General features: G+C 56.7%; 13 protein-coding genes across 13 annotated transcripts; 4 read left to right on the top strand and 9 right to left on the bottom strand.

Moving 5' to 3' along the window:
* Window positions 1-45: 45 nt before the first annotated feature.
* SCHCODRAFT_02635543 (uncharacterized protein) lies at window positions 46-1270 on the bottom strand. Its single transcript, XM_050345872.1, has 6 exons — window positions 905-1270; window positions 773-849; window positions 616-716; window positions 495-547; window positions 378-446; window positions 46-320 (listed from the first exon to the last, which is right to left on the bottom strand). The coding sequence occupies exons 1-6, from the start codon at window positions 1211-1213 to the stop codon at window positions 264-266; spliced, it is 666 nt and encodes a 221-aa protein (XP_050198967.1). The 5' UTR covers window positions 1214-1270; the 3' UTR covers window positions 46-263.
* Window positions 1271-1428: 158 nt separating this feature from the next.
* On the bottom strand, window positions 1429-2858 carry SCHCODRAFT_02635541 (uncharacterized protein). The gene is made up of 4 exons (XM_003029460.2): window positions 2819-2858; window positions 2026-2762; window positions 1760-1971; window positions 1429-1700 (listed from the first exon to the last, which is right to left on the bottom strand). Exons 1-4 carry the CDS (start codon window positions 2829-2831, stop codon window positions 1634-1636), a joined length of 1029 nt encoding a protein of 342 aa, XP_003029506.1. The 5' UTR covers window positions 2832-2858; the 3' UTR covers window positions 1429-1633.
* On the bottom strand, window positions 2683-4215 carry SCHCODRAFT_02377060 (uncharacterized protein). Its single transcript, XM_050342512.1, has 7 exons — window positions 3617-4215; window positions 3486-3562; window positions 3335-3429; window positions 3135-3277; window positions 2985-3089; window positions 2819-2934; window positions 2683-2762 (listed from the first exon to the last, which is right to left on the bottom strand). Exons 1-5 carry the CDS (start codon window positions 4130-4132, stop codon window positions 2985-2987), a joined length of 936 nt encoding a protein of 311 aa, XP_050198966.1. The 5' UTR covers window positions 4133-4215; the 3' UTR covers window positions 2683-2762; window positions 2819-2934.
* A 331-nt stretch (window positions 4216-4546) lies between these two features.
* SCHCODRAFT_02510836 (uncharacterized protein) lies at window positions 4547-4729 on the bottom strand (the record flags this gene model as incomplete). The annotated part of the gene is made up of 1 exon (XM_003029459.1): window positions 4547-4729. One exon carries the CDS (start codon window positions 4727-4729, stop codon window positions 4547-4549), a length of 183 nt encoding a protein of 60 aa, XP_003029505.1.
* A 116-nt stretch (window positions 4730-4845) lies between these two features.
* Window positions 4846-8015, bottom strand: SCHCODRAFT_02550266 (kinase-like protein). Its single transcript, XM_003029458.2, has 9 exons — window positions 7460-8015; window positions 7218-7410; window positions 7023-7167; window positions 6885-6973; window positions 6754-6832; window positions 6535-6700; window positions 5839-6482; window positions 5428-5788; window positions 4846-5373 (listed from the first exon to the last, which is right to left on the bottom strand). Exons 1-9 carry the CDS (start codon window positions 7904-7906, stop codon window positions 5278-5280), a joined length of 2220 nt encoding a protein of 739 aa, XP_003029504.2. The 5' UTR covers window positions 7907-8015; the 3' UTR covers window positions 4846-5277.
* A 79-nt stretch (window positions 8016-8094) lies between these two features.
* Window positions 8095-9638, bottom strand: SCHCODRAFT_02740188 (uncharacterized protein; the record flags this gene model as incomplete). Its single annotated transcript, XM_050347164.1, has 9 exons — window positions 8095-8497; window positions 8550-8628; window positions 8675-8811; window positions 8862-9024; window positions 9076-9136; window positions 9186-9267; window positions 9319-9384; window positions 9435-9504; window positions 9560-9638. 9 exons carry the CDS (start codon window positions 9636-9638, stop codon window positions 8428-8430), a joined length of 807 nt encoding a protein of 268 aa, XP_050198965.1. The 3' UTR covers window positions 8095-8427.
* A 601-nt stretch (window positions 9639-10239) lies between these two features.
* Window positions 10240-11381, top strand: SCHCODRAFT_02635527 (uncharacterized protein; the record flags this gene model as incomplete). Its single annotated transcript, XM_050345871.1, has 3 exons — window positions 10240-10339; window positions 10406-10482; window positions 10542-11381. Coding segments are annotated over exons 1-3 (783 nt in total), but the record flags the coding sequence as incomplete, so codon positions are not given.
* Window positions 11382-11415: 34 nt separating this feature from the next.
* On the bottom strand, window positions 11416-12995 carry SCHCODRAFT_02704083 (uncharacterized protein; the record flags this gene model as incomplete). The annotated part of the gene is made up of 8 exons (XM_003029457.2): window positions 11416-11760; window positions 11810-11905; window positions 11959-12067; window positions 12198-12345; window positions 12407-12509; window positions 12566-12764; window positions 12813-12855; window positions 12908-12995. The coding sequence occupies 8 exons, from the start codon at window positions 12993-12995 to the stop codon at window positions 11416-11418; spliced, it is 1131 nt and encodes a 376-aa protein (XP_003029503.1).
* Window positions 12996-13619: 624 nt separating this feature from the next.
* SCHCODRAFT_02635520 (WD40 repeat-like protein) lies at window positions 13620-15323 on the top strand. Its single transcript, XM_003029859.2, has 2 exons — window positions 13620-14115; window positions 14170-15323. The coding sequence occupies exons 1-2, from the start codon at window positions 13657-13659 to the stop codon at window positions 14986-14988; spliced, it is 1278 nt and encodes a 425-aa protein (XP_003029905.2). The 5' UTR covers window positions 13620-13656; the 3' UTR covers window positions 14989-15323.
* Window positions 15324-15470: 147 nt separating this feature from the next.
* On the top strand, window positions 15471-18113 carry SCHCODRAFT_02635519 (uncharacterized protein). The gene is made up of 7 exons (XM_003029858.2): window positions 15471-15931; window positions 15986-16021; window positions 16071-16248; window positions 16310-16677; window positions 16728-16864; window positions 16919-17198; window positions 17254-18113. Exons 1-7 carry the CDS (start codon window positions 15630-15632, stop codon window positions 17714-17716), a joined length of 1764 nt encoding a protein of 587 aa, XP_003029904.1. The 5' UTR covers window positions 15471-15629; the 3' UTR covers window positions 17717-18113.
* On the bottom strand, window positions 17547-19871 carry SCHCODRAFT_02635511 (uncharacterized protein). Its single transcript, XM_003029456.2, has 5 exons — window positions 19411-19871; window positions 19176-19361; window positions 18528-19124; window positions 18222-18472; window positions 17547-18171 (listed from the first exon to the last, which is right to left on the bottom strand). The coding sequence occupies exons 1-5, from the start codon at window positions 19673-19675 to the stop codon at window positions 18091-18093; spliced, it is 1380 nt and encodes a 459-aa protein (XP_003029502.1). The 5' UTR covers window positions 19676-19871; the 3' UTR covers window positions 17547-18090.
* Window positions 19872-21707: 1836 nt separating this feature from the next.
* Window positions 21708-23087, bottom strand: SCHCODRAFT_01131553 (uncharacterized protein). Its single transcript, XM_050341084.1, has 4 exons — window positions 22874-23087; window positions 21979-22825; window positions 21801-21925; window positions 21708-21747 (listed from the first exon to the last, which is right to left on the bottom strand). The coding sequence occupies exons 1-4, from the start codon at window positions 23021-23023 to the stop codon at window positions 21736-21738; spliced, it is 1134 nt and encodes a 377-aa protein (XP_050198963.1). The 5' UTR covers window positions 23024-23087; the 3' UTR covers window positions 21708-21735.
* Window positions 23088-24283: 1196 nt separating this feature from the next.
* On the top strand, window positions 24284-25447 carry SCHCODRAFT_02511095 (acetolactate synthase; the record flags this gene model as incomplete). Its single annotated transcript, XM_003029857.2, has 4 exons — window positions 24284-24561; window positions 24616-24811; window positions 24867-25293; window positions 25341-25447. The coding sequence occupies 4 exons, from the start codon at window positions 24284-24286 to the stop codon at window positions 25445-25447; spliced, it is 1008 nt and encodes a 335-aa protein (XP_003029903.1).
* Between the last annotated feature and the right edge of the window lie 104 nt (window positions 25448-25551).

Here is a 25551-nt window from a genome sequence, read left to right as displayed (position 1 = left end):
TCCTCGTTGAATAAGCATCGTCGGGTCGATTGCGACGCTTCCGAGGCGATGCGAGTCCATACAGGGTGAGAGGCGGTCTATTCGTAATTTCTTCAACATAGAGGGCGTTGAAAGAACCCGGTAGGGACGCCCTCGACGCGCCGTCATGCGAAGGCGAGGTTTGTGGGTTTGATTGTTATCGACGTTGGGCACAACGGCTCCCGACCGACTTCTTCGCAGATTTCAGATCGTGAGTACATAGCCCTGCCCAGTCTTATATGCTCCTACGTCATGGTTAAGAATCCTTCCGACTGCAGAACACCGTGTATGGTCTTTTCAAACTGGGGTGGATAGTCAGTAGACACGCCCTATGGCAAACATTATGCTATCGATCACACCTCTTCCGCTTGTCGTGTCTTTGCCCTCAGGTTGTCGGTGTAGCTTCTCAAGCCCTTGACGGTGCCCTTCTGGGTCGAGTCCTCAATGATTCTCTTTGACAATGCGGCCATGTCTACCTCTATCCTCGCAGATTCTTCCTTGTCGACAAGGTAAGTATAAGACACCCAGTCTGTGTCGAGGGTTAGTATAGTATGCGCAAGTGCTAGATAGGCCTGATGAAGAGGTATCGCTACGCACCGCCATAATACATATCCCAATGTAGCATTCTGCCAGGATACCCGGTTTCGGGGTCGAACGGGCCAGACTTTCCCCACTTCCAGTAATGGAGCATGCAATATCTATCAAATAATTCGTCTGTGTGGGCGGATAAGGTTCGAATTTTGAACGTACGTACTTTTCGAATACGCATCCCTCGCACCGCTTGTCGAGAAACATGAACATGCAATTCACTTCATGTGCTGAGCCGCAGGCCTAGAGGAGCGCTTCGATAAGAATCGTCAAAGAGGCGAAAAGGCGGAAAACGCACGAAGCAAGTATCTCCGTAGATCAAGTTGACATATTGCGGGAGACTCATCCCGTCGTCGATGCAAGTTGGAATCATAGGAAAGCCCGCTGCCTTGAGCGAGTATTCCCAGGTGCTCTTGGCGCCGCGGCGCAGAAGCGTGTAGCGGAGAGCTTTGGTTGCACGGCTGAGATACAGAATGTCCGCGGGGTGGAGGTGTTTGAATATCTCGTAGAGTATATCGAGCGGCAGGTCCATGATCGCTGCGAGAGTCACGGGCTCGCGAGAGCCCGCATTTGTGAGCCTCGGCGTCAACATTGCTTCGTCTTTCATATTGTTCAGAGCACTACTGATAGACGATGAGCAAGTGCTGATCCCGTTGACGCGAACATGACGGTTGAAACAAGTGGTTGTCAGCCGCGCGACAGTCTGGCCACGCGTACGCCACGCTCAAACCCCGGAGCTTCCTACGGTCGCGAACGATTTGCGAACAGTCGAACTTTACCGACCTACGATGTGCTTGCCAGCTTTCGCAAAAGCAGCGAGGATAACGGCATCTGAATCGGGCGGGGATATATATGTATTGTAGGGATAGTAAATCATTAGTGAGTGCATAATTCAGATTAAGGCGTCTCTCTGGTTTTTGTCCGTGTATTCAGAGCGCGAGAAGTGATTGGAGATGCGAACCATGGCAGTAGGACTTTGTATAGACTAACCATTGTGATAGCTCATGCTCTGGTCCTTGAACATATGCTAAAATCGGACAAACGGCGGGAAGTTGGCCATCGAGCTGTCTTGCGCGTATGCGACACTTTGCTCGCTGTTGCGATTCGTCAGCATCGTCATATCTCGCCCTCGACAGGAGAGGACTGCGCTCACCGGAGAGCCTTGTTCCACATTTCCTGATTGCTGCAGGCAGGTACCTTAATGCGATAGCCTCCTCGGCACTGTCTTACGACTTGGCCCTTCTCAATCGCAGGTTTCTCGGCGGCCTCGATGCGCTGTAGCTCGTCTGGGTCGTTGATAACCTTCCATCGAGCAGAGATAGGGCTGTTGTCCGTGGCGTAGTGGTGCTGGATGGAGTGGAGAAGCTGGGCATAATCAAGTCAGTCGACAACCATCAACGAGAGCGAGGAGACCCGTACCGCGCTACGCCATTGCATGGCCTGCCGACGCTTGCCCGGCTCGCAAGCCACGCACTCGAGACGCGCGTCAAGTGCCTCCATGTCCGCAAATGTCGTCTTGTTCGGATCGTTCTCGCACGCCCTAATCAACACCTCCGCGTGCCGGCTCGCCTCCTCGTCGAAGAACACCTTGTCAGTGGTGCGATAAAGCGGCGCGCTCGTCCTCGCCGCCTTCAGCATGCTCGTGATCGTGATAGTCGTATCGTCCTCGCCGTCCTCATCCTCCCTGCCCGCCGGGAGGTCCTTGAAGCACTGATGGACGGTGATCCGCACGTAGGGCATGGGTTCCTTGCAGCGGAAGCACTTGAAGTACGTCGTCGCGAGCGCGAGGCGGTCGCCCGTGCCCCTGCTCTTGCCCTTGACCCTGCCGGGGATCAAGCCCAGCAAATACGCCCTCATCTCATCCATACACTCCCGCCCTAGGCGCACGAGTACCGCGTCCTCCACCGACTTTAGCGGGTCCGTCACCGACCAATCGAGGTCCTTCAACAGCACCGTGCGGAGCGGCTCCCTGACCGCAACCTCCGCCGACGTGGGCTTGAGCACATTCGCGTCGGGGCACATCTCTCTCCACTTGTCGAGTTTCATATCTAGATCGCGAAGGCGTAACCAGAATACGTTCCCGGCAACCTCCTTCTTGCGGAATTTGATCAGCTCGCTGACGTACTCCTCAACGCCCTCCTCCATGGTCTTCCAGCCTAGCAATATTGGCTAAGCGCGAGGTAAGAATGACGAGGTTTGAGGCTGGACTCACTGCGCTCCGTCATGGTCGTCGACCGGTGAGTGTAGCGGTTCAGGTAGTTTGGGCGCCATCGCCGAAGTTTCTGCAGCTCCTCGTCGTAACCTTTCTCTTGCAGCTTCGTGACGATGCTGCGAGAGGCGGTCAGCGCACGACACAGACGCACAAAACCAATATATGCTTACAACTCTCGACGCTGGGTACGAAGGTCCTCAATCTGCTTCTTCTTGGCGGCCTCTACCACATAGCTCTCGATCCGCAGGACACGGCAGAGGTCCGCAGAGAACTGGGATGATCAGCAGGCAGACAACAAACGTGTTGTTGGACATACATCTGCGGCGTGCTTAGCCTTTGCCTTCAGGTCGTCCGTGTATTTCTTCAGCTCATCGACGGGTCCTTGGCCGAGGGCGGTCACGTCAGCCTCGGCCTTCGCGTACTCGTCTTGGTCAACAAGGTAAGTCGACTTGTGGAAGTCTGTAGAGATTGAGTTGTAGAGATATGATGTAGCGTGCATAAAACATGACGGCATACCGAATACGTCCGAATTCCAATACAACTTCTTGCCAGGATAGCCCGTTTCAAGATCAAACGGCGCAGACCTTCCACCGTCCGCTATCGTACGATACCTGTTGTTATAGCCCTCAGTATGATCCAATGTGTTACGAAGGATGGAAGAACACACCTGTCGAATACGCATTTTTCGCATCGCTTGTCCAGAAACATGAACAAGGTGCGAACATCCTTCGTACTGCCGCAGACCTGGACGCACGTCATTCAGTACCAATCAGAGACACGGAAAGAAATATCGCGCACCCAGCAGCTCTTGCCATAGATCAAGTCAGCGTATTGCGGAAAGCTCAGGCCTCCATCAAGGCAGGGCGGAATCCTGGGGTTAGATGCCACCTTGAACGAGAACTCCCAGGTGCCCTTGGACCCCGGGCGGAGGAGCGTGTAGCGGAGAGCCTTGTTCGCATGACAGAGATGCAGAAGGTCCGCCGGGCGAAGGTGTTTAAATATCTCGTATAGAATGTCGAGCGGCAGGTCCGTGACTGCTTCGAGCGTGAGGGGTTTCTTTTTCGAAGCCCTTTTCGTTGGTTTCTTCGTCTCCGTATGCGAAGAAGTGTGGCTGGTCTTGCGCCGCTTGTCAGCGAAAGCGGATGCCTTGGTAGATTTGGAGGGAGTCGCGGCAGAGCTGGATGAGTCAGCGCTATCCGCCCGCTGCGCTCCGCGAGCCACCGTCGCCGTCGCTGTCGTCAAGGACGCATCGGTTCCCTCAAACGTTTTCCCTTGTCGAGCTTTTATACGAGACGAAGAACGAGTACTTGTCATGTCAAGCGAACATGAAGGTCAAAGAGAGATGATGGTCGGTCTCGGAGGAATGAGGCTGGGCACGGTCGCGATCGTCACGCCAGAACAATGCGGTGCCGAGGTCTTCTCACGGTCATATGAAAGGATTGAACGGAGACTCGCTGAGGTTGGCCAGCCCGCTCGAAGTTTGCCTGAGCCTTCGAAACGAAGGGCAGGAAGCCATGCACTGTCTTTGGCTTCGCCGGTGACGCACAAACCTTGGCACAAATTCTGTCGTGTTCAACTCATTTGCGCTGAAGCGCAGCGCGCATAACAGGGGATGACTGGGAGTTCTCCCCCAAAAAGCAGCCTTGGTACAGCGCAGACCTTCGATTATTGATTTGCTCACGAAGCGGTCTTTCGAAGATACCCATCCGGTGGTCCGCAGTTGATTTCCTAGGACTGAAAGGGGGGTAAGGAACTTCGGACGAAAAAGAGACAATAAATATTGAGACCCGTAGGTCTACCACTCCGGAAAAGCGTGTCATCCTTGTGCAGGGGCCATGCTAATCTTCTCTGTATCGTTCCAAATTTTTCGTACGTCACCCCGAAGGGGACAACATTGGTACAGGTATGCATCAGGTCATTGACTGAATTTTGGGTTAAAACTGACCCCGAGGGTTGTCCATTTATCATGCCTTTTGCTCGCCAGCGTCTTTGAGCCTTCCAGCGCCCCGGACGACCTTCTTACAAGTACCCAGATAGACATAACAGAGCAAAGCAAATAGCATACAAGAAGCAGCCGAACTACAATACATAAGTAAGGCATTTTGTCTTCAAAGTCCCTCTGCACCCCCGCACTGCACGTCCAGGAACCCGACCCAAAGCCTGACAAGAAAACCGTAATTACTCGAGCCCATACGGGGCTCTGTATGATCCTACCCTATATCGTATGTACAAGTACAAAGCTATTGCGTGCATAGCAGCGTTCGTGTGTGTGTAGCAGCGTCCTTGCCGGAGATATCTAACCTTGTGAAGCCACTATCCTTGTGAGGTGACTATGCCCTGATTGAGCGACTCGCCAGAGTAAAGCCACCCGCCCAGTCACGTCCGGATGTCGTTCCCATCTAACCAGCCGTAAATGTAGAGAAATACCGAGAGTGCAAGTGATCGCGCTTATTATCCGATTATGTATCGTTAGAGATTAGAGAATTGATCTTCTGCGTCCATTTGATAGCCGTTGGGGAATCGGGCGCGGTGAATGAGTGGCTCTTTCCGTTGCTCTGCAGGAAGAGTAAGTTAACTGTCCCCTCTGAGCCATGGACACCTCGACATACCGTCAAGAACACGAAGCCCCGGTCACCCTTCAGATCCGACGAAGTGATCCGTGCCAGTTCCTTCGCGTCCTTGCTGTCCTTCCCCTCCTTTCCGTCCTTCTCGTCCTTCCTCTCGGACGACCTTGAGGCGTTTGCGGGCCTTACCGCGTACTGTGCCTTCACCGTCGCCGGCCCACCGATCTTCTTCGTCTTAAGCAGCACCAGGCGCTTGTCCGTGAGCACCAACTGCCGAAGTTTGGGCTTCTTGACCGCCTGGACGCTGACGTGCAGGAGCCTGCTGGCGCGACGACGAAGCGAGCGCGCTTCCACCGTCGACTTGTACACGATGTGCTCGCTGGTCTCCATGTGGATGATGGAGGGCCTGTCGCGATGTCAGCGTACAAGTTCGGTACAGAGCAATGAAGTACGCACAAGTCGGCCTCCGATACAGGCGTATTCCCCTGTACTGGAGTCAACGCACGGTTACGCCCACGTTCGTACTCGAGGGTCTTCTGGCTGTTGAGCGACGGCGAAGAGTGCGGCAGGCTCTTGTGCGAATTGCTGAGGTTGCGGAGTGCAAGCTCAGCAAGGCGCTCGTCCAATTGCTCCATGCTGCTGTCGGAAGTACTATTCTGCGTCGACTGACTCGAGGCAGCCGTGTCCTTCCTCGACAGCGATGGACGCTCGGCGGAATCCGCAGCAGCAGGCGGCGGAGATGCAGAAGGTGGTGTCGTTGGCGCGGAGTCCAGAGGGTCACCCGCATCGGGCTGTTTCGCGCCATTTTGGCGGAAATGCTGCACCTGCATGCGCGCCTCGTCGCCCTCCGCGTCCGGCGCCCACTCGATCTCGTCGCCACCCACAAGCTCGTCCCATATTGCCCCAACGTCGCGCGAAGCACCGTTCGCGCCATTGACGGCGGGGTCCTTCTTCAGCAGCCCCGCCTCATGCGGCGGGGCAGGGTCCGCCCAGAGTGTCTCCCACTTGATGGCCGAGAAGAAAGGATGAGCCTTGAGCGCCGCAGCATCATTCTCCGTACCAGGCGAGCCTGCGCCCAACCTCGCTGTCGGATCCAGAACCTGACACCATAACGTTAGCTCACGACGATATCGAACGGCAACCGTCGCTCACCAAGAGCTTCTGCACAAGGTCCTTCCCATCCGCGTCGAATCCTTCCGGGAACTCGTAGTCGAGGCGCTTGATCTTCTCGAAAATAAGGTATTCGGACGGGCCAGCAAATGGGAAGCGTCCGGCAATCATTTGGTAGACATTGCAGCCAATAGCCCACAGGTCAGAGCTGTCGAAGCCAGTCAGCTGCAGGCGTGCGGTATTAGTACGTATCCAGCGCACCTCCTCGTCGTGTGGGACGCCGTTAATAGCTCTGGAGCTTGATACTGCGCTGTGCCAACGAACGTTCTCGCCCGCCCATCTGTCGGACGAGTTTAGCCACCAGTCGATTTGAAACGACGTGAAGTACGGACCATATGAATCCAAAACCTTGGCTGTGCCAAAGTCTGTTAGCTTGATCCTGAAGTCGTCGTCCAAAAGAAGGTTCTCCGGTTTAAGATCGCTAAGAAGCCGGTCAGCTATCGCCTGTTATATATGGTAGAGCGACATACCGATGAATGACATTGACAGAGTGCATGAAAGAAACAGCATCGACCAGCTGTGCGGCATAGTAGCGCGCGCAAGGAAGGCTGAGCGAGCCCAGGCGAAAAAGAAGCGACTGAATGTCGCCATTGCGAGCAAGCGAAAGAACATAGACTGCAGCAGGTAAGCGAGTGGCAGGACAGCATGCGGTGGCATGTACGTACAGAAGCTCCAGTTATCCTGCCAGGTGCGCTCCAGCCGCACGATTCCTGGGTGCCCACCCGCGGTCTGTATCTTGATCAGGGCGTCCTTTTCGACGAAGGCCATGTTGACTTTATTATGTCGCCGGAGGTGCTCCTTGTACATGATCTTGATGGCGTATTCCTGGCCGGTTTGCGTGTTCTTAGCCAGGTTGACCTGGGTTGTATGAGTAATTGAGTGTGGAAAGAAAGCAAATGCTGCGCACCGTGGAGTAGGCACCCTCGCCGAGGACGTCGCCCATCTCAAAGTCCCGGCCGAGAGGTGGGGGACGCGACCTAGAGCGCGATCCCTTCTTGTTGGCGGGCGAGAGCATTCGCAAGCGCGACGGCCCAGGAGTGGGCGAGTTCTGTAGTACACTGTCGTCGTCCTCTTCAGACTCTTCCGCTGGCACCACCAGATCTCTGGCCATATAGGACGGCGGGCGCGACGCGCGCGGCGAACGCGAGCAGTGTCGGCTCTGACTGCGCGGGATGGACACCGGCCTCGCGCGCGGCGTGCGCACAACAGGCGTCGTCGGTATGGGGGGCACATCCCCGTCCTCCTCACTGCTGGACGTCGATATCACCGAGGCATTCCTGCTGAGCGCGATGAGTTCTTCGCGGTGGCGATTGCGCTGCTGCTCCTGGGATAGACTCTGATCTGTGCTGAGCATTCAGGTGCGCCTCGGTGCCGCTTGGCGCTCCAGGTGCAAGCGGGCAGGTGTCCGGGCGAGGGTAGGACCAAACGAGAGCAGAAAATGGAGAAAAGCAAGTCGCGGGCGGTGCGTCCTTCCTGCGATGCTAGCCGCCGGAGCTCGATCAGACGCCCTTTCTCACGGTTCAATTTCGAGCATGAAGCTTCTAGCCGTTCTATACTGCCCCGTTCATTTGCAGGCTCTATCGCGATACTGCTAGATAATAGATAGGAGAGCGATATGATACAGAACAGTGACATCGACGAGCGCGGGGCGAGGAGCGTAGCGTCAGCGTCGACGTCCGCAGTAGGGTTATTGTACACTGGGGTGACGTTCGTTTGCGGGGACCTGAAGGGATGCACCCTTGGATATCGTATCCATTCCATCTATGGTGAAGGCGGATGTGAGCTCGACACCGTTGGGCTCAGCCTCACTGCTGGTCTCATGAAGGACATGTAAGCTCTGGACGTTAAGAACGAGGCGACAGATCTGTCGAGTCATCAGCAACAATGATCGGACACTGTAGCACGGTGGAAAAGTACCACACAGGAGAAAGCTGGAGGTGTGCAGCTGGATAACACAAGTCAGTGTGAGCGATGATATAGCGGATGAGGTCACATACAACACAACTAGCGCGCAAAGAAACCTTTTGCTAGATACGTCGACGGAGTGCCCATTGCTGGCTAGCACCGCCAAGCAAGCTAACGAGAGTCAGGATGGGAGCGATGTGGTAGTTGCGATACTGACTGGCTATTACGCCGAACGTCCATCCTCCATCGCGGGTGACGACATTGACGACACCGCTCGAGGCTTTCGCATGCAGCGACCATCGCTTGTACAACGTCAGAGCAAACATTCCGAGCTGCGCGGCACCGCTCCCAATGCTGAGAGGTGAACGTCAGCTACGCCTGGGTTGGTAAATGACCACACGCACGCGTAATACTGCACAGTAGAGGGCGAGTGTGGCTCGCAGGAGCCGGTAAAGGTGGTGGCACGGACGCTTATGGTCGTTATGCATAGCGCCGTGATGAAGTCCAGGAGGACCAGGAAGGTCAAGGTGTACCGTATGTACTTATCGAAGACAAATAACGCGTACACTGCGCGAGGGTGAGCGACGCGCAATCAATGATGATTTACGGTAGACTTACCACGAGACGAGACGTGCAGTAGAAGTATCAGGTGCATGATGTGTGCAGTGTAGACGTGGATCTAACGTCCGCCGTCAGTGATGAAAGAGAAGATAAATCATTGGGCGTACCAAAAGCCACGTCTTACAAGAACCGGTATCCCAAGGTACACTCGTCGGGCGTAAGGAATGTGAAATCCAAGCTTCGCTGGCTCTGCACTACCGTGTCAATGATAGCAAGGGGAGGAGGGGCATAGGGACGCACATTGCAGACGCGAGCCCGACATACCGCGCGACGACGTATAGCAGCTTAACGTGCGTGAAGGGGCGTCTACAATCCCGATCAGCATTTCGTCCAGCAACAAAGTCTGAGCTACACACCTCCATATACACGCGATCTCTGTGTCCAAGTGCGACACATACTCCAGGATAAGCAGTGTCAGTATGATCGCTGAGGCAGGGAGGTCAGTTGGGACATGTCATTGGATCTCACCATGACCACATACCCGGCGCATATTGAAACAACTGCAGTATCGTCCAGTCGCATTCTGCTGGACTGTCGGCATCGGGGACCCCTTGTACCATGGGCTACGCGGGGGGGCGATTGACGGTAAGTGAAGAGGCAGCAACCAATCGTTCGTTAGTCAGGCCTGCCCTCGTATTTCGCGATGCTGCAGTCTCAAACCGGCAACAAGACGGTCCGAGCACGACAGGGCCGAGATCCCTAAATACAGGCTCGGCCTCGAGCCAGCCCGTCCCCTTATCCATATCCGCCGACGTCGTCGACAACAAATCCAAGGAATTCTGGTCGTCCGAGCATGAAGACGGTGTATACAATGGTTGAGAACACGAAGGACGCCATGCATGCTTGATTCTGAGCTTCGCGGCAAGATGGATGAATCACGGCGGACCGTGACTGCCGCAAATCAATTGCGCACGTGCAACACGTGCGACTTGAGGACCCGCTCAGTCGAAACTCAACCATGACATGACCATGTTTGTCGAATGTGACTGAGAACCCTACCGGTAGTACTTCCACCGCACGAAAGGAGCGTAAGCCACCTTAGCCAGAGACCCACGTATGTCCTGTATATAAGGCTATGGTCGTTTCTGGCTTCTGTAGTCCATGTTCAGCCTTCTTAACCTTCTCACTCTCAGTCGCAGAGCCATATTCAACCGTTTCCCTATTTTTGACAGTACCCCCATCATGAGCCAACCCACCAGAACCGCTGAGGAGGCCAACAAGGCCCACTACGACGAGTACGCCGTCAACTACGAGAATCTCCCTGATGTGTTCCGGTTGGGCAGCCAGTGGGTATCAGATAGCTCTCGAAGATGCACTGGTGACTGACCGTTTTCAACAGGGTTGGCAACGAATTCAAGCGCATCGTGCAGCCCAACCCGGAGGTCACTCGCGTCATGGAGTATGCTTGTGGTACAGGTTAGTTGTGCTTTGCTTGGTGCTGTCATGTACAGAACTCAGGATACCATCATACCACAGGTGTTATCTCGCGCGAGATAGTCTCGTCCGTCAAGTCCATTCTCGGCGTCGACATCAGCCAGGGCATGGTCGACCAGTTCAACAAACGCGGTACCGACAAGATGCGCGCCATCTGCGTCCAGCAGGGCACGCCGCTAGCCGAACAGCTCGGGCACCAGACCTTCGACGCGATCGTGGTAAGTCGGCCGCTGCTTTTGCCTGCGTTGGGACCACTGACCATCCTACGCCAGTGCTCGATGGCATATCACCACTTCGCCGACCCCGCGGCCGTGACGCGCTCCCTTGCCGAGTCGCTCGCGCCCAAGGGCATCCTCGTCATCGCCGACCGCGTCAAGTTCGAAGGGGTAGGGATGTCCACGCATGCCGCGGTCGCGCACGCGCAGGGACATCCGCCGGCACCCAAGGGCCCCCATCCGCACGGCGCGGGACTCGAGGACGCGCCGGACGACGCTGTGCCGCACCCGAACGGCTTCAGCGAGGAGCAAGTGCGCGAGTTTCTCAAGGCGGGCGGGCTGGTGGACTGCGGCTTCGACCGGTTCAAGGCGATGATCTTCGGAAACGAGGTCGAGATGTTTGCCGCGTATGGGAAGAAGCCGGCGACGGGGGAGGGTGCGGGGCTGTAAAGGACGTGGATGGTTGTGAGGACATGATGGGCGGCCGTGTGGAAGGTGCAGCCCTGTGGGGAGCGTTAGCAATGGGGCTTTGAGGCGTCATCTGGAATCAAGTTATCATCATGTCTGGTACGTTGTGAATGCAGCCCATCGTTCAGTGTAAGGAGCATGATACAAAATGCGCGTGGATTGAGAGTCCTGCTCTGGTGATACAGTCCATGAAGAAGATACAAGACGTGCGCACCACGATTTACAACTCATCCTCATACTTCACCTCCTCGCCCGTCAGTCTATGTCTATGCCACACCACATCGCCTCCGTCGGTCATATACATATCATCTTCACTCTGCCTAGGCGTCCGCAATGTATCCGACGACACGGTTTCGAGGTAAGATCGCCCGGGGCCTGCTGTACTGGACGCGCCTGCAGTGCTGGACTCCCCCGCAGAGGTGGTCCCGCCTGACGAGCTGAACGTCCGCAACTTGATGGGCTGGGAGACGGACATGCCCGAGGCGCTGACGCCGTTGCTCCCGACGATGTACGTCGGCGCCTTCATCCTGGAGACTATGATGATGACGATCGTCGAATATACTCCCTGGTCGTATATGAGCAAATGCTCAGTCAAGAGCGTGGCAGAGACGCACCACAAAGCTCAGCGAGGCCCGCCACACCACGAAGAGGCCGCCGGTGTTATCCATGAAGTTCTTGATATTTGTAAGTGAGAGCACGAGGTATAGGATCTGAACTTCAGGTCAGCCATCTTCAGGCACATCTAGTGGATGAAGACACGTACCCAAATCGCCGCATAAATCAACCCCGACTCAACCAGCAACATCATGACCTTCTCCACCGTCGTCCTTGAGCGCTGCCCGAGCGAGCGCTTGATAGTCCGCCGATAGTCCCTGGCCGCGCTATCAGCGATGTCCTTGACGATGTCACGCATGTGCCCTTGGCGGTGGCACGCATGCCCCCATCGACGCATGCGCGCTTCATTGACGCTTGCAAGGTACATGCGCCCTCATCGGTGCTTACCATACTTTGATGCCGACGAGCGCGCTGGCGACGATGTTTGTCACCAGCAGAGGGACGACGTCGAGGAGCACGCGAGTCTCGGCAGGGCCGTAGATATCGAGGTTTTGGATCGTGTGGTAGGTAATGACGAAGTCCGCGACGCTGCAGGCTAAGGGGAAGACGTCCTCACATCAGTGGCATTCGACAGATGGGAGGGGGGGGGAGCTCACCGACAGACGCGACCAAACAGAGTACGAGAAGACCATGCACGTATTTATTCCCCGTCCACACTATCCACGCGCGCCAGACTACGACGAAGTCGCAGAGGATGAACTGGTGCATGATAGGTGAGCCAGACTAGCAGATGAAACCGAGACTAAGCAACGGACGTTGACGCGGACCATGGCGACCTCCATCGTATTGATGTCCTTGAACATTTTGATGGTCTGAAGGATAACGAAGGGGTTGAGTTGCAGAGCGAGCTGCTCGCGGACGATGAGGTGAAGGTCCGCAAATGTCCATGAGGATACAGTAAGGAATATAAGGACCGTGACCGTTGGTACAACCCAGGTATTGGACGGTCGCCGTCTGGAGTATGTCTGAATACATGACTACTCGAAGGAGTAGAGACCTTACGCGATGAAGATCATGGCTATAATGAACAGCGTTAAGTGGATTCCTGAAGAGATTCAGCGAAATTGTAAGGGCATATTCAATAGGAAAAGACACACCATAGAATATGAATTCGAGTCCAACCTGCATGATCACCGCCTGCACCTTCTTGACGGCTGCTGGGGGCAGTTTACCGCTGCCGCTCATGGCGGGCTTGGTTGGAGAAAGGGCTATGGGATCGCAGCCAGGATGGCGACGAGCAGCGGGGGGATCGCGGGAGAAAGGTAGGCGTCATGGCGGCGCCTCATCTTTATGTATACTTACCTTCTGAGTTCCCGCCGCTTCACCTCATTCAAGGCGCGTGGCACACAATCAAGATGGAGAACCCCGGTCCTAACATAGTGGTTCGGGCGCCAGGACTCAATGGAAGAGCGTCAGTCGTCTTGATGGACAGTACCTGTTTAGTCTCAAGGTGAAGCCGAGCGCCCGAGCGTAGGCCTCAGCGTATCACCTGGATTAACAGGAGAGACTACCTATCAAAGGCACCCGCTCTCTTCGCAAATGCTTGCTCGATAATTCTTGGACTCAAACCTGACCGTCGCTGCAGAAAGAGCCGCCAAGACGTCCATTGGCCTGAAGCTGTCATTTCAAGCAAGCGATGCTTTCCCAAGGATGAATAGAGCCGCAGTAAGCCGCTGATTGCATCGATGAGGCCTGGAGTGCGCTGATGAACATGGGAAGCAGGAAGGAACACGGCCGCGGGAGTCACGGGCCGGAAACAGCATCCGTCGCGCACGTGCAATTCCCTCTTCGGGAAATCGCTTTGTTCATCCATCTTGCTTCCGTCCACGACACGAGACGATAGACCATGGGGCAGACGCGCGTGCTGCAGTACGAAGCACCATGGCCGGTCCACTGCATGGACTGGTGCAAGTCCCCCGCTCCTGGCGCACAGAACCGTCTCCGATCCGCCTTCCGCCTCGGTGTCTCCTCCCACATCGAGAATCACGACAACCGGATCGCAGTACTCGGTCTCCACGATGAGCGCGTCCTCGTCGAGGACGAGTACTCGGACTTTGACGACTTTGTTATGCTCTGCGAGGCGCATCAAACGTACCCTGCAACCAGCCTGCAATGGCAGCCCGCGAGCGCGTCCTCGTTTCCGTGGGGGCAGAAGAGCCCGAGCACCGAGTTGCTGGCGACCACGGGCGACGCACTCAGGATATGGGAGTACTCCTGCGATGTCCCCCAGCAGATATCACAATATGTTGGTCGCGCCCCGACGGGGACGGGACATTCGCTGGCGCTCAAGTCGATGCTCGCCGGGGTGCGTCACCTCGTGTCCATGATCTGCGCGCGCCACTGATCTCATCCCCTTCAGCAATCCAAAGTGCAGAACACCGTGAATGGCGCGCCGTTAACTAACTTCGCTTGGAACGAGAAGAGCCCGAACATGATGGTGACGTCGAGCATCGACACGACGTGCACGGTTTGGAATATCGACACGTCGAGCGCGATCACGCAACTCATCGCGCACGATCGGGAGGTGTACGATGTGGCGTGGTTACCAGGATCGACCGACATCTTCGTGTCCGTGGGCGCGGATGGCAGCTTGCGCGCGTTCGACCTGCGCAGCCTTGAGCACTCGACGATCCTCTACGAAACTCCGCCTCCGAAGAACGTTCCCCCACCATCTGTATCCCCATCATCCTCCGCACGACCTCCGACTTCACCGCTACTCCGCATCGCGTTCAACCCTGGCGATTCCAACTACATGTCTACGTTTCATATGGATGGTCAGGACGTACAGATCCTGGACATGCGCGCACCTGGGCAGCCCGTCATCGAGCTGCGCGCGCATCAGGCGCAGATTAACGCGCTTGGATGGGGTGGAGGGGACAACCCGCTGCTCGCCACCGCGGCCGACGACTGCCAGCTCCTTCTCTGGGACCTGCAAAGTACGATGCAGTCCATCGCGTCGCCAAGACACACCAACACGCGTCTGAACTCTCCACGCCCGGATATCAAGAAGCGCGTTGTAACAGACCCGTATGCCGCTTACACAGCGGCCGCGCAGATCACCAACCTCGCTTGGTCGCCCCAAATACCCGGCATGCAGCTCTCGACGGGCCACACGACCACGCCCGGCGAGTGGATCGCCATCACGTGTGGCAGGTCGGTGAAAGCGCTGAAGGTGTAGAGTTGTGGGTGCCGATTTACGACTGATATGATTGGACGTGCGTTGCTCTTGTAGTCTGATTGCTGTAGTGGCCATGTTGTTGTACCTGAAGGAGATCTACCACCTTGACCTGCCACTCGGTTTGCCCTGAGCTGCCCTGGCGCGCTGGGCGCTCTGCCTGCGCACCTCTCGGCCTCCGGGGTCGTGCGACCTGGACGCTGTGTAGATAGCACCTGAGCTCGGCGCGGGGTTGTCGGAGCTCCAGTTTCTAATGATCCGAGCTTCAATACGAGTGCCTCGCGTGTTACTACTGGAATACAAAGGAATTCAGAAGTCTTCGAAGTCGAAGTGGCTGCTGTGATGACCAAAATAAATTCCGTGACGCTCTCGTCAACCCTGTTCACTTGATGTTCGACGACGATCACCCTGTACGCCCGCTGCCTTATCCTAGCCTTATCTTCCATAGCATGGACAGCTTGAGTGAAGTGTGGAGGGCCTTATCGCGGCTACTATTGAAACGGTGCATATGGCACGACGCGTAAGATCTCGACGCTACATATGGTCCGTGGCGCGGGACTATAAAAGTGCTCGCGGATGGATCCACCGCTTTTGGAGCTTGCCTTCACGCCGCCAGGCCCGTCCCCCTCTCCCTACCCTCGGATATGTCGTCGCCGGCACCCATCCACGAACTGCCCGCGACCTCTAGCGCGACGCCCGAGGCACAGGCCGCTCACCGCAAGCCCTCGCTGAGCGCGTCGTCGTACTCCAACGAGAAGCAGCAGGTAGACCCCGAGGTCATCCTTGCGAAGGAGCTCGCGAAGGACTCGGAGGAGGTTGAGGCTGCTCGCGAGCGTCGTCGGGCGGCTTACACCCGCCTGCGCCCATTTATCTTGGTCGGACTCATCGTCTTGATCGGAGGTTGGTGGATCAGCGCGACTATCCTCCCCGCTACAAGGCATCGATGGTGCGCCTCTTCCTCTCACTCTCTGGGGGGCACATAGCTGACAACATCCCCCAGGATCGTACAGACCTTCTGGGCTTGGTTCTTCATCCTGTACGCGGTCGTGTGCCCGACCACACGGACCTTGCTAAATTTCCGCCAGCGTGATCGCCTTCCGCTTCATTCCCAATTCTGTGGTGACGCGCCCGGTCGAGGCTGTATGGATCCCCTGTGTCCAGAAGCCCTGGTTCAGCCTGCCATACTACGTGCGCCTCGCCATCGGCTGGGTCTGCCTCCTCGGGATCGTCTTCGGCTCTGCGTTCGGGTTCCCCCTCGAGCAGGTCCGTGTCCCCTCCGATCGGTCACTCTACTTCCTCGATCACTGACGCCATCCGGATACAGAACTCGACTTATGGTGATCGCGCTATCTCCGTCCTCGGCCTCTTCGTCTTCCAGTGCGGCTTCTGGCTCTCGTCGAAGCACCGCAAGCAGGTCCCTTGGCCCACCGTCATTGTCGGCCTCTTCCTCCAGCAGGCGATCGCACTCTTCGTGCTCAAGTCCAGCGCCGGCTTTGACATCTTCAGCTGGATCGCCACCCTCGCCGCCGACTTCTTGGAGCAGTCCCAGGCCGGCTCAGGTTTCTTCTTCGATGCAGAGACCACCGCGAAGGGGTGGTTCTTCGTCAACACACTTGGTGCCATCATCTTCTTCATCGCTTTCGTGCAGATGATGTACTACCTCGGCGTCATGCAGTGGTTGATCAAGAACTTGTGAGTGCGCATGTGTGACTCCCGGGATATCCAACCTGACACCACCCCAGCGCCTGGTTCTTCTTCAAGATCATGAACGTCTCTGGCGCTGAGGCCGTTGTCGCGGCCGCATCCCCCTTCATCGGCCAGGGCGAGTCGGCTTGTCTTGTCAAGCCCTACGTCGACCTCATGACGGAGTCCGAGTTGCGTGAGTGGCTAACCGTCAACCGGTTATTCCCCTCCTGATTCGACACCCTGCCAGACCTCACCATGACTTCCGGATTCTCCACCATCGCCGGATCTGTGTTGTCTGCGTACATCAACATGGGTGTCCCGCCGCAGAACTTGGTCACTGCGTCCGTGATGTCTATCCCGGCGTCGATCTCTATCTCGAAGATGCGTATGCCCGAGACTGAGGAGCCCGTTACTCGTGGACAAGTCATTGTTGACCGTGGTGATGGCGATGCGCATCCACCGGCCAACGCTATGCACGCCTTCTCGAAGGGCGCGGTCTTTGGTCTCATTGTCGCCGGCCAGATCCTGTACGCTTCACTTCCTTCCTCAAATCTCTGGCTTGGACTGACCTACGATTTGCAGCACGAATGTGTTGACCGTGCTCTCCCTCGTCTCGATGATCAACGGCTTGATGACCTGGATAGGACGCGGTTTCGGCCTCCACGACGCCCACGCACTCACCCTCCAACTCGTCATTGGCTACATCTTCTACCCCATCACTTTCTTCATGGGCGTGCCACGCAACGAGATCCTCACCGTCGCGCGCCTGCTCGCCACAAAACTCGTCGAGAACGAATTCTCGGCGTACATGGAGCTGCAGACGATCATGGGCAGCGACAACCCGCTCTCCGCGCGCGCCTACACAATCGCGTCCTACTCCCTCTGCGGCTTCGCCAACCTGGGCTCCCTGGGCATCCAGATCGGTGTCCTGGGCGCGATGGCGCCGAGTCGGAGCGGCATCATCGCGCGCACGGCGGTGTCGGCGATGATCTGTGGCTTCATCTCGACGTTGCAGACCGCTGGGATCGCGGGAATGCTCGTGTAGATAACTTATAATGATGTAGAATAAGTAGTCCTTGTGATTCTCCTTGGGGTGCACTTGCTTGGGATGGGACGGGACGTCGTCTTCATGAGACGACCTACTTATTTAATGTACGCTTGCGCTATGTGTAATGTACTCACTATTAGGGAGCTTGAAATCCGTGTTGAAATCTCGCTCTGAGCGAAGAAAGATTCGTAATGCATATGCGTACACTGTCCTGTGTTGTGGCGCCTATCAGGCCCCTTCTACGTGCGCTTCGCAGTTTATCGCCGACACAGTGCGATCCACTCCCAGTGCAGGCCTCAGCCTTCTCATAGAGGCTACTAGTATCCAGCTTGCCCACTTATCCAACGACTGACAGCCAATGATCAAGACATCTAGAAGCCCGCCTCTGAGCTGGAGCCGCTGGAGCTCAGCTCGCTATAACGAGCGATCTTCAAGCGCTGCGAGGGAGGAATCTAGCAAACAGGTCAACGCGCATTCCGTCTCGACGGAGTCAAAGGCCAACCTTCTTCTCATCAGCAAGGTCAAGAATATGCGGGGCACCACCGTGGAGGACACCAACGCGCTTCATCCCGAGTAGGTTGTGCGCCGCGTTCGAGTGGTCGTAGACGCCGCCGAAGAACGCGGTCGTCGCATCCTTGCCGATGAACTTGACGATGAGGTGCGGACCGCCAGGGTGCTCGTCGATGAAGGTCGAAACGTCGTGGATGAAGCCGGCGATGAGGATGAGCGGGCGGCTCGCGGCCTGCTCCTGGACTGACGACAACAATGAGCCTGCGAAATGTTGAAGGAAGAGATAAGGCCTACTTACAGCTCTCCCATGTGATAACCGGCAAGTCGTTGCTGTCCGACGGCCACGTCAGACGCTCCTGGGTCTCGCGCAGGCGCTTGAGCTGCATGGTGAGCTGGCCCTTGCGGACCTCGTTGTCGGGGAACACCTTGAGGTGGCTGGCGAGGCCGATCGAGCGGCACGTCGCGATGAACCACTTCGTCGGGTCGTACTGGTACCACTTGATCGCATTCCGGTAGTCCATCGGGAACTGGTGGTGGAAGTTGTGGTACCCCTCGCCAATCGTCGCGAGCGCGGTCACGAAGTGGTCGCGCGGCGTGTGCTTGTCGTCGAACGGCGTCTCGCCCAGCCAGTGCGCGAGCGAGTTCACACAGAAGGTCGAGTGGTGCACGAAGCAGAGGCGGATGACACCGGCGTAGATGTAGCCGCCGCGCGCGTCGCCCCAGCCGAGCCAGGCGACAAGGGTGGGGAAGATGAAGGCCATGAAGACCATGAGCTTGACGTAGTGCGCGTGCTGGAAGCGCACGACGGGATTCCTGGAGAGGTCAGAGACGTCCGCGACACCCATACGGCGGCGAGGCTTGACCAGCATCCAGCCAATGTGCGAGTAGAAAAAGCCTTCGAGACGGGTAAGTAACATGTCAGACAGGAGGGCGGAAGACCACGCACCCTTGTGAGGGTTGTACGGGTCGAGTTCGGTATCGGTGTAGCGATGGTGGGCGCGATGACTACGGCTCCACCACTTGATGCTACCCTCGGCCGCGCCTGCACCCGCAAGAGCAAGTGCGTACTGCAGTGGAATAGATGCATTGTACGCGCGGTGAGACCACAGACGATGATACCCGGCCGTGATCCCTTATCGTGTATTAGCGCCTGTCGGTCACGACCTTTACGCACTACTCACCCAAGCCGGTCGCAAAGTACCAAAGGACCGCAAACGCCGCCGTCTCCCAGCGCAAGTTCGTCGTCAACGCGCCCCAGGCGCCGATGATCGGGGTCGCCGTCAGCAGCATAAAGCTGATCCAGTTGATGTTCTGGAGCAGGTTCGCCCAGGTGATGGGCGGGAGGGCCTTCGTCGTCTTGAGCGTGTGCTGGACGTAGTTGTCCGGTATGTTCAGGTCGGACGACTGCTCGTCCGTGACGCGCATTTCAACGCCGACGTCGGACATGGCGACGTTGGGAGGGAGAAGAAGCTGGCGGAGGAAGGATGGGGGACTCGTCGCGCCTCAGCGCTTATATGGATGCGAACCCAACACTGTGGGGCAGCGTTGGGGGTGATTACGCGCGTCTGCCGTCGTATTCCAGCCCCAGGACTCTCTGTAACCGCAGTTTCTGCGCGCCCGAGACGCCACGCCATGGACTTTGGGGACGGCATGAACGGGGCAGGACGTCAATTGTGATGACGTCGCACGAGCGTGATGACTTGTGAGGACTTTGGGAAGTTCAACCTTTCACGTGAATGGGCACATTCATACCCGCCCCAGCCTTCTCAGCGTCGCTGGGCTATGCAACACAGTCCCCCCTCGGCCTTCCACCGAGGCCCACAGTCCATCTTCTAGGCGAAAACAGAGTCACCCCAGCTCTCCGTAGAATCAGGTGCAAGGGGGAGAAGTACCCAGTAGCGTGGGACGCTTCTTCGGGGATTGCCGGCCTCACAGCCGCGCTCAGCGCTCAGCGCTGTCACTTGCTTTCCACCAGGTACCTCGCAGAGCACCGTCCAATTCTACAGCTGCGGACACCCCCGTCTGTGCAGGCTGTATCGGCGGCACAGTGCTGGACCGCCTCATTGCTCGACTTGAACTTGCAGCTAACGATACAATGGATGCGGCTTCGACGTGCTGGTCCGTGTTTATTGTACTACCATTCATATAGTACTGCTCTCGCATAAGAAAAAAGACAACCTGGCTATGAGAATCAGGTGAGCGCATCCCAAATCTTTGTCTTTCGAGACGGAATTTCCGCGTAGCTCAAGCGCCCTACTGTCGATCACCGTTGATATAACACTGTTATTTACTGATGCGTGTTTGTTATGCGTGTACGTTTCGTTCTGTGTGTGGTGAACAGGGTAAGCATTGAGCTCCTTGAGAGGCACGGAGAATGCCGAAGCGGATGTATTCCTGTCCCAAACTGGAAGGTATTGGCTTTCCTCTTCAAATCGCGACTCCTTGAAGGCGTGTGTGATCCCCGACAGAGTAACATCCACGTTGGCACCGATAACCAATCTTGCCCGATACGTTGATGTGCTTCTCTCAGGGATTCCACAATACAGTTCCGCTTCTTGACGGCCTCAGCGACATACTCTTAGCTTATCTTGATTCACCGTCTTTGAAGCTCTTCAGAAAGTACGATGACGCTAAATTTGGATCCCTTGATGGCATATCTTTCTCAGAGACTGTGATGGATCATATCAGTAGATTGACCTTTCTCTCGTAGCTCATGGCATGCTAGCAGCACCATAAAGCCCATATATCGCACCGACCGCAGTGGCACGAGGCGCCATCTGCCTCGTGCCTCATTCGACGTCTCCTCACCACAGCAAGATGGCAGCCATGTGAGTACTTTGCACATCCCTTTCGGACCCGAGACCAGGAAGCCCAAAGGAAGCCCTTGTGAATTGCCCAACACAAGACGGGCCGCGAAGAGGGCGCATCGGACCTGCCCAACAGGCCCGACATCAAGGCGAGGCGCTTTGCCCTCGTTATCTACAGGAGTACCATAACCTCATTCTTCAGTATCCCGCAACCCGCTCACAGGGGTAAAGACTAAGCCGCTTCTTCGATAGAGTATCTCCGGGAAAAGATGCGGTGCATCAACGGAAGTACTCATAGTGCGGCCCCTTGGAAATCAGGAACATCCAGGATGGGCGGCCCTTACGCGGAATGTCGCCTGTCGGTACGATGAGCTGGTGCCACTAGCGATACGGTGCGCAGGTCAGACGAATGTTCGACTGTTGATCTTGTGATGGAAAGGGAGAATAGAATTTTCTGCCGTTGATAAAGTATAACGAAATTCGTGGCAACCCGGGACCCGTACAGGCGAATATGGTACGATAGAAGACAGGGCAAAGACTATAGACCTCTCACTCCGCACAACTGAACCTAGAGACGTACACACACGTAAGAGAAACGTCCACAAATGGGACCAAGATACTAAGACGATGCAATAGACACTCAGACTAACGAGACATGGGTGACAGGAGTGCCCGAACATAGTTGCAGGATGAATGCCCTTAAATTGTTGTCTGAAAAGCGATGATGAGGCGTACGATAACGTCAGAAGAGAAGAAACACGTACCGGCAACATGGTCCATCCGACGACAGCCTTCCATATTCTTTCATCCAACCTCTTCTTGCACGATGCGCACGCAGTCTGGTTCTTCACAACGGCAAGCTTGTCGCGCACAACGGAGCTGGATATATCTACACGTCAGTCAGCTCGACGAGCAAGCACATAGAATGAGGACCACATGTACCTGGCCGTGCCCCAGCGATCACTTCGTTAGCCACCATAGACCATTCCCGAGCCAGCCTTTTCTGCGCCTGAAAAGCGCACGTGTGGACCTGCGGATGGAACTCCTGCGACTGCTCCAATAGCCCTCGCAGCTGCGCGATTCGGTCATGGTGTAATGTAACGAGCCGCCTGAGGTAGACCGGGCCCATCGCTATCGCGTCCGCGTCCGCCATCGCATGCACCGGATATCCGAGTAGATTCCCGCTCGCTAGCTTCGCGAGCGCGAGCAGGTCGTGCGCGGCGGCGATGGCGTAGACGCGCAAAGGCGAGAGCGCGGCGTGCGACCGCAGCGTCTCAAAGAGCGGTGTGTTGGCTCCGACGTACACTTGCGGGCTCAGGCCGTAGGCGGGCAGTCGAGCGATGGCCTCGCCCAGGGTCTCGAGAGGCGGCGCGAAGGCGGATGGCGAGGCCCCGTATGCGGCGTGCAGGATGAGGTTGAGCACGTCCGCAGTCTCAGCCACGCGCACACGTGCGCCCGAAGTCGGAAACGCGAGCCCGAAGCCAGTACTGGATCCGTGCCTCAGCAGGGTGATGTTCACATAAAACACGACGTCGTCGGAGGACATGAGCTCGCAGTCGGGTGGGTGTCCGAGGGTGGGCCTGGTGTCGAGGTTGAAGGCGGTGGAGACCGTCATCGTGGCTTGCGCGGGCGAAGAAGGAGGATCGGACACCGGCGGCGAGGGCTCCCTGGATGCTTGCTGGGCAGGCCACTGTCCGTGCCCGCCGAACCATGCCTGCGAGGGATCGATTGTCATCGTCTGGTTTGGAAAGGGCCATGGGCTCAAAGTCGACGAGTTGGAATCCCAGCCCTCGAATGTATGTGAGAGCACGCCAAGGGCAGGAAGGACCAGACGTACCGGCGACATAGGCTGCTGCTGAACTTGGCCCTGGACACCGGCGTAAGGCACCTGCACGCTACTCGTGCTGAGTCCTTGCTCCCAGTGCACCAGATCTCCAAAGTATCGCTCGTCATCGAAATACTCGCCTGGACCTGGTGTATAAGGCATGTCGTTTGGCGGGATCGAGAGGAACGAGGAAAGTTGATACTCGGGCTACCAGAATGGGAATGTGGTGGGAGGTTCCTGGACGTCGCGCCCCGCTTTTATAAGCCCCTGGGCAGCGGAGTTAGCAATCAAGGTTTGGATACATCAGCGTGGTGCAAGACAAAAGTCCCATAATGAGGAGAGAGGAAAGTCGACCCGTGTACGGTGGCCTACTGCTTCCTTCTGTCAATTTTTCATTCCGCGGTGCATCCAGCTGTTCAGTTGGAGCGCCCTGGGCGCTGCTAACGTGCGATTGCATGGCAGATGGACTCAATAGACTCAATGGGCTGGGGCAGAAATATGTTCAGACGCGCACGAGCTATTGTCTGCTTTGGGAAGGAGGGAAACTCAGTACGACCTCGGGCTGACAAGTGACTTCAGACTCACCAAGCATATATGGTGTCGGTGTTGATATGATGAAAGAGGTAGAAACGGTAGCTGCGAGAGGGATCTGGTGCTGATGGTCCATACCAACTGTACTAAGTGTCGAGCGGCGTCGACCCTACGGTTCCTCGTGCCAGTAGCGTGCCAAGCTTCTTCTACAAATCGAACCATGTCAGCACGATGCTTTCGATAGGAAGGCATAGAAGCGCGCGCGAAGAACAAGATGATTTTCGTGCAGTTCAGTAGTCGAACATGTCCAGCGAGTGGTGCTATAGCTCGGACTCTTCGGTCAACGTGCACGGTGCGCCAGGGATCCGGGCATCAATGGCGGCCATGAGCAAAGCCCGGTAGTTCACCTGGATGAAGTGGATATGAGAGCAGATGATGATAAGGTAGTCGCAGTCGCACGCAGACCAGAACAGGTTGCTGCATGCTGAGCCAGTTGCACTGCGGATGCCATTGAGAAGATGTCAACGAGATAAGGGCTCGGAAGTCAGAGTTGCGGTCTTTACGGGACCTCCAGGGTCAGATTGATCTGCAGTAGCATAATATAGTCCTTCTGCAGAAGCGACAGCATCCCTTGAGGCGAACATGAGCGTCCAGGAAGAAAGAGAGAATTAATGTGACGGATAGTTGAAGAGCGTGACAGCGTGATTCGGCCGTGCTCGGCATTATCGGCGCCGAGTCATTCTGCAATGATCTGCACGCTCTTCCCCGCGTCCCCCGCTGTCCTCTTGTCCTCCAATCGCGCTGCCAACCAGCGTTGACTTATTCCAAGTCAAAAGCAAACGTTCGAGTCAGGAATCTCGGACATTTCTGCAGTTCTTAACGACGGCGACGATGGCAAGCATGTTTGCCCGACGCGCCACCACGGCGGCGGTGAGGCCCTCCAGGCGCCTCTTCTCGACGACATATCGCGTCTGCGAGGACGCCCCGAAGCCGCCCACGCCTCCGAAACCTATCGACGACTCGACTTCTGCGCTCGAGTACAAGCGGCACCAGGCGCGTCGCCCGCCTCCGCTGCCTGCGATGGACCTCCCGCGTTCGCGCACTGCGGAGGAGGCCGTCACAAACATCCTCTACAACACGCCTGCACCGAGCCTGCAGCCGTTCAAGAAGTATGTCGCACGATCCCCCTCCCAGTTCACCTCCTAATACGTGTAATTACGCAGGCACATCCTCAACTGTCTCGTGCAGAACGAGCCCGGAGTGTTATCGCGCGTCTCCGGGATTCTCGCCGGCCGCGGATTCAACATTGACTCCCTCGTCGTCTGCCGCACCGAGATCCGCGATCTCAGCCGCATGTGCATTGTTCTCAACGGCCAGGACGGCGTCGTAGAACAAGCAAGACGGCAACTCGAGGACCTCGTACGCGCATTCCCTTCCTTCCTCTATCGTCCCCCTCACCCTCACCCCCTCCCAGGTCCCCGTCTGGGCCGTCCTCGACTACACCGAAACGCGCACCATCTCCCGCGAGCTGCTCCTCGTCAAGCTCTCTATCCTTGGGCCCGAATACCTCGAGCAGCAGCTCGCCGGCGGACCCTCCCATCACGCACAGCGTCAGGCGCCCCCCGCGGATGACAAGTTGTTGCGCGAAGTCCAGATCGCCGAGCAGTTCACGCACCCGACGCAGCCGCCTGCGGCGGACGTGCCGCTGACGCCGTCGCAGGCGCTGCTCGTGAAGAACCAGCACATGCAGGGCATCTCGACGCTCGCGAAGCAGTTTGGCGGGAAGATCGTGGACGTGAGCGAGAACAGCGTGATCGTCGAGCTTACGGCGAAGACGACGCGTGTGGAGGCGTTCCTCAGCCTCGTCAAGCCGTACGGTATTTTGGAGGCTGCGCGTACTGGTGAGTTGACTGGTTCGAGTCATCAATTCTGTTCTGACTTCGTGCAGGTGTTATGGCCATGCCTCGCACACCCATCAGCATCTCTCCCGAGGATGCTGAGCCTACTGTCGAGCAGGCTGCTGCTATCGATGCCAGCCTTCTTCCTCCGGGTTAAAACTTGTATTTTGTACTTACGCTTTTGGCTTGTTTTGGCAACATGAATAGTTTGGCGATGCTGCGAACAGACTAATCATCGAAGTGCGCCAGCAAGTGTGATAA

Source organism: Schizophyllum commune (genome assembly GCF_000143185.2).
Source record: "Schizophyllum commune H4-8 unplaced genomic scaffold SCHCOscaffold_9, whole genome shotgun sequence".
In the NCBI taxonomy this organism is placed as follows: domain Eukaryota; kingdom Fungi; phylum Basidiomycota; class Agaricomycetes; order Agaricales; family Schizophyllaceae; genus Schizophyllum; species Schizophyllum commune.
This window is presented reverse-complemented; position numbering and strand designations above follow the sequence as displayed.